This window comes from Hirundo rustica, chromosome Z (assembly GCF_015227805.2).
Source record: "Hirundo rustica isolate bHirRus1 chromosome Z, bHirRus1.pri.v3, whole genome shotgun sequence".
Lineage (NCBI taxonomy): Eukaryota > Metazoa > Chordata > Aves > Passeriformes > Hirundinidae > Hirundo > Hirundo rustica.
Window position 1 is genome coordinate 32,493,933 of NC_053488.1, and position 6,128 is coordinate 32,500,060.

The 6,128-nt window shown below is 37.9% G+C and overlaps 1 protein-coding gene across 7 annotated transcripts in view; it reads right to left on the reverse strand.

Annotated features, from left to right (window-relative positions):
- Positions 1-3,897, reverse strand: part of ZDHHC21 (zinc finger DHHC-type palmitoyltransferase 21) — a 37,992-nt gene extending 34,095 nt beyond the window's left edge. For 4 of the 7 annotated variants that reach the window (XR_009208636.1, XM_040091240.2, XM_040091243.2 and 1 more), the window contains exons 1-2: positions 3,804-3,897; positions 37-235 (exon numbers count right to left, since the gene is read on the reverse strand). Coding sequence is in view for 5 of the 7 variants with exons in the window: in XM_040091240.2 (XP_039947174.1) it covers positions 37-190 (154 nt within the window). In the remaining 2 variants the exon portion in view is untranslated. Of the gene's footprint in view, positions 1-36; positions 236-1,119; positions 1,148-2,938; positions 3,000-3,803 lie in introns of those variants that run through there. The other 3 variants (XM_040091244.1, XM_040091242.2, XM_040091246.1) reach the window with 3 other exon arrangements.
- Between the last annotated feature and the right edge of the window lie 2,231 nt (positions 3,898-6,128).

The following is a 6,128-nucleotide window of genomic DNA, read 5'->3' on the forward strand; positions in this document are numbered from 1 at the left end:
CTATTTTATTAGTAGAAAAAAGTTTAAATTACTTACACAAAACTGCCACAACTGAAATATTTCCCTCTTCATAATGAGGAAAAAGGATGACCTTTGGAATGAAGATTGTATTGTACAGCCAGACAAAGATAATTAGGCCCATGCAGCACCAACCCTGAGGGTCAACCACAAAGTGAATCCGTTGCCCCATTGAACACAAACAGGTAATAAATTGTCAAAACTCAGGAAGATAATCCTAAAGAGATAAATAAAATAAAAAATTTTTAAAAAGAGTAAATTAACTAGTATATTGCAACCTATATGATTCATACATTCAAGTAAGAAAGAAAAAACCTGTCAGATGTTGATTTAAGCAATTACATAAAAACTTACAAACTTTTTGCATACATTTTTCAAGTATCAGGTACCGAAACATTTTATTATTTCATTAATAAGTTGTATCTGTCTAAAAAGTAATATTTATTACCAAGATGCAAGTAAAACCACTATCTGGGAAAACTATTAAATAATAGGTAAAGCAGCAAACGTTAGTCAGGTGACAGTAGCAAAGAAAACTCTTCCATCAAAGTAAAAAAGTTGCAAAGCAAATAAGAATTATAGGGGATTATTTATGTTTCACAAAGATCCCCCCCACCTCTCTATTATAGTCTCCCCCTATATTTCATGGTTGTTTTCTTAAAGCTTTTATGCTAAAATAGTCAAAAGTTTCATTAAGAATTTGGGGTTTCATTACCTAAAAAATCTTCTTCATGACATTAATAGCAAACCAAGGGAGAAAGGAGTCATCACCCTGACATCTTTCACAAAGTTTTATTAAAAATATCACACAATAGAGTATTTTCTATTAATCACATTTAAAACATCAAGATTTCCATCCTTACATTTTAGTGGGCTGGATTCCTTTTGGTTTTAGACCAAAGAAACCTCACCAAGTTCTACAATGCGAACTACTGAGCTTCATAAACTGATCTCCGCAATAACAGCACAAAGTTCTAGCCCCTATTCAGCACTACTATCAGGGGAGGGATTACTACTATTATTTTATTTTTTTGTCAGACTACCTTCATACACATATTTTATTATTGCAATGCACACATAAATTCCAAACTACTCTCTTACCTATTAGTTTCCCAGTTTCTGGGATTCAGGAATCTTATTTGTTTCTGATGGATTTATTTCCATTCCTTTCAGCTTCTACTCGTTGCATTGAAATTTTATCAAGCATCTGTTTCCAGGGGGTTTGCTTACTTGTTTCAAGTTTGACTGTCTTCAATTGCATTCAAAATTTCTTTACTTAATCTTAGTCACAAATTTCATTAGTCTTTTCTTCTTTTTTTAGATGTCTTATCAAAATCAGACCCAAGCAAGCAGTCATTTTTCTACACTTCTCCTTTTCGTTATTTATCATACCTTTGGTTGTGATCTTCTAATGTAACAGTGTTCCCATTCAAGTATAGCAGAGTAACAAATGCTTATTTTTATCCTAAAAATACCAAATTTCCTAACATTTGCTTTTAGAACCATATTGTATATTGAATAAAGCTGCTGTTTTGTTAAAACTTGTTTTTAAGTTCATGATAATCATAATACTATATATAATAATATATAGGCCTATAATCTCTCTTAATATCTAGCACGCATGCACTACCGGCTTTTACGTGCGTGGTATCAACACACTATACACTTATGTACAGACTCTAGATATAAAACGATGTGGTATTATACTACTGAAAACATTTGATATACTTCTAAGCATGCACTAACGAAGGACCCATCAAGCTGAGGGAGAAAGTGAGGAAACTGTACATTCAGGGGTGCTGAAAAGGAGAGAGACAAGACCCCCTCTAAGCTCCTGCAGCTACAGAAGCCCCCATTGCACGAGGAGAAGCAGACAGAGCCTCAGCATATCCAGGTGGATGTGAAGACACAGAGCGCAGCACAGTCTGAGAGCGTCTGAGCCCCAGCACCCAGAGGACAGCTTCTCTCCTTCCTGCAGCTGTGGTCTACAGAGCAGGTCCTGAGCCCTGGCAGCACACATGGACAGGAAACTCTGTCCAAGAAAGCCTCTGAGCCATCTGTGCTTGAGTCCTGTGGCAGTATGTGAAACACAGGGTAAGGAACAGTGGTTGGTCGCTGCTACTGGAACAAAGACACCTCTGCTGGCCCAACCTGTCACCAGGCAAAGTATGCTGCTTGCCAGGGGCCTGGGTCTAGTATACCATGGACAAACTATTACTGTGACTGGTAGCAGTCCCGCCCTTAGATGACTACTACACTCAGCTGCTCCTCCACTCAAGCACCATGGACACAGCCAGGGGAGAATGGGAATATACCAAGCATAACTACACAGTTCATAGGGTGTTGGCCAAAGTCTGGCAGCCAACTGGCGTCTTGTTCATGCTGCTGGTGAAGGGGGAGAACTTCAGGAGAAGCAGACACATCCTGCAAATGAGCAAGTGGTTGTGCAGCATTTACATCCACAGAACCTTCTATGAGGCTCAAGAACTGAGAGTGAAGGGGAACCAGTTCCACCTGAAATTGCATAGGATAAAAACATCTCTGCCAAGATGCTGGTTAATCGGCTTGAGGAATGCTTAAACAAGGAACGATGACAGAGGTGACCTCTGAATGAGCAAGGAAGTGGTAGTCATGGTTTGCAAGCAAAGGATGAAGAATGACGTAAAAAAGAGAGATAATCCAAAAGCCAAACCAATGTAAAGTGAGGCTGCACCCAGAGTGTGTAAACAACTGACACAGGAATACCACTAAGGTGCACTAAAATAGGGTAAGAAAACCAAGGTTCTCCTAGAGTTGAATCTGGTGAGGGATATGAAATTCCAAGAGAAGGATTTGTACAGGTACATGAGCAGCATAAGGAAGGCTAGAGGAAACGTCAGCCTGCTGCTGAAAGTTAAAAAATCAAAAAATGTCAAAGCACCTTGTCTGCCTTGCTCTTTTATGGGTAAGACCCGCCTTCTGGAATTCCACATCCCTGAGATCTGTGGGAAAGTGTAGGAAAGAGGACAAAAAATTTATTCCGAGCAAGGGAGGGTGAGATTTAACAAATTTTTAAGTGAACTGGACCTAACATTCCACGTGATCTGTTGAGGTGCCAACCTGAGTGCTGAAGGTAAGGACTGGTAAGCTGTTCTTACCACTGTAAAGTCATTCTCAACTACATTTGGAAGTTTTATGCTGATGGGTCACATTCCAGAGAACTCAAGAAAACGTGTTAATCTATTTTCAAGGACAAGAAGGAGGAGCCAGGCAACTACAAGCCTACTAGCCACCTAGGAAGGTGAAGGAGCCTACTAGCCACCTAGGAAGGTGAAGGAAGCAATCCTGGAAACTGCTTTCAAACACATGAAGGACAAGAAGGCGACTGGGAATAATCACCATGAATTTACAAACAGAAAATCATGCAGACTGACAGAAACATAGAGGCCAAACCCCACAAATGTAGCTAGAAACACTGCTGACCACTGAGGAATCCATCTGTTTTCCATCTTACCAGAGCAGCAGAGATTACATGACTTCACAGTACTTCCTCAGAATGGGAAATAATAGCTCAACAAACAAAACAGAGAGATATAATTACTGAAATACTTGTTCCTGAGTGACCTACTTGTACAACGTGTGAGCAATAAGCAATGAGAGAGATTCACAAGAAAACAGAAAGAATACCTATCAAGGAAATCTATTCCAAATTTTTACCTCTCAGTGTCTTATTTTAGCTTGCATGACCATATTCACTTTGATAATTACAAAACCAAAACAAACATCAGCCACCCTCAAAACTGTACCTTAGATGGCAAATTCTACAATTAAGCCAGAACTACGCAAATATAGGCCTCACTCTCAAGATGGGGTGATTTTTCATCTGTCTTCTGTATCTTCTGAAAGAGACAGAAAATAGTGTGATACACAAACAACCATTATCACTTGTTTGAAAGGCAACACATCACAGGTTACTTTCTAATGCGGTTTTTCAAACCCCACCTTACTGAGTAGAGCTGACTCCAAACTGACACATGAATTCTGTCTGCCATTCCTCAAATGGTAGTTTGGTTTCACACTTTCATTTCCCAGCTCCCGCAGTTAGTCAAATGAAATAACAAATCTCAAATTTCAGTTCTGGGACATTTCACAGTTTTAATATATATTTAAAAGGACGTAAGGGTTCAGAGCAAGGTATATGTAAAACTGCACTACTGCCAGTGTATTTATTTCAGTTACCCACGTTTGCTTCCTGTCTACTATAATAGTAAATGAAGGTTTATATTTTTCATTATACTTCATCAGCAATAGTGAATAAATTATGTTAATATATTGACTTACTCTAGAAAGTGAGTTTTTTCCCTTCTTTCTCTTGGTTTATGTACCATGCATAAATATATTAAGAGGGAGGAATAAAGAAAGACTAAGAGGTTCAAAATCTGATAACTAGAAAGGAAGTACTAGACTAAAATTTAAGTCACAAACAAAGTGAGTTTATTATTCTTTCAAATACAGAGTCAAAAAAGACGACTGATCTCATATAATTTTGTTCTTCAAAATTCATAATTTCTGATCAGAAAAACTAAAATACGCAAAGAAAAAACGCTATGAGAAGGTTTACAACAAATAAATGAGAGAAACAATTAAGTGATTTATATCTGTACACATTCAGTATTCCTACAAGCAATGAAATTCGCCAAGCAAAGCAATTTCCCAATGAAATAATTTAGGAGAAAATACAGAGCACTAATATCAGAGGGTTTGTGGGTTTTTCCCCCTTGCACCCTAATTTATAGGTATTTCTTCTAAATAAACAACTCAAATACTAATCATTTGAAAACCAACAGTAGCTGTGCCTATGAAAAGCTTCAGCAGCACCAAAACATGACTGAGTCTTTCCTACACGATCAGGAATTGGTCTTGCCTCTCCAAAAAATACTTTTATTACAGGATGCCTGGACAGCATTTTTTCCTAACCTTTTTCTTTCTGCCCAGTTCCATCAATGGTATCATAAACTCAGTATTTTGTTCACTACAGTCACATGCAACATGACTCTTTGTGTGACATCCACAGAACAATGAGACCACAGAATGAGTTAGGTAGGTAGAAAGTCAGTTCCAAAAAATGAGAAAGCTTTGTGCTAACCAGAAATTCAAACACAAAATATAAACTGCTTTAATAGTCTAATTTAAATGCAACCCTAGAAAAATAAAAAGTATCCAAATTTGCATCAAGATTGTCCCAAAACATACCTAGAATACTGTATTTCAACACATGAGCAGTACTCAATTTTTCACCCCAAGAAGCACAACAGTCAGCTCTGGGGACATCCTGTTTCTTGCACGTTCATGGGTGTTGCACTGACATACAGCTGTAGAAACTGTGCCTCACTTTAGCCCCGCTCATTAAGAAAAGTATGGCTTCTGAAATCTGAGTTGCAGAACTTTTTTCACAAATCCTTGAACAAGTGCAGAACAACACAGATCAGTAACTTATTGTATTGTTTGCTGTGAAACACAATTTTAAGACTCCATACAAATTGAACAATATTATGCTCTATAATACACACTTCAAGAGTGGAAAAAAACACCACTTCCTAAAAAGATTGTATCCTAAGAAAAAAAACAGAGAGTAGAAACACAACTTCTCATATTTGTGTATGAGAAGTAGCCACACTTCTCTGTATTTGTGATAGCGAAGTCAAGACAGCAACAATCAACAGTGTCCCCAATTTCTGGATCCAGCTGCATTTTTACACAAGTGACCTTACTGAAATCTGAAGAATTACTGCCAAAGACTACCGATACTAAAAATACACTTCAACAGGAAAAAAACAAGGTGGACTTGAAACAATCAACTATACTTCTTTCACAAACTGGATTTTAAAGAAGTCATGCTATGTTATGAAGTGCCAGAATAGAGTTGTTTAAGCTTCTTCATCAGCAACTCTTCTGTTTAACAGTAGTTCAGGTATCTAAATAGCCAGTCAATATAAAGAACAACATGCTTTTGCTATGACAAAACCCCATACACCTGGCATTTCTCGTGTTTATACAATGGATGGTCGCAGTAGAGACCTTGGCACAACAGAGTTGTTAGGTGGCTGCGGACAGGGTTGTTGAGGTAGGGA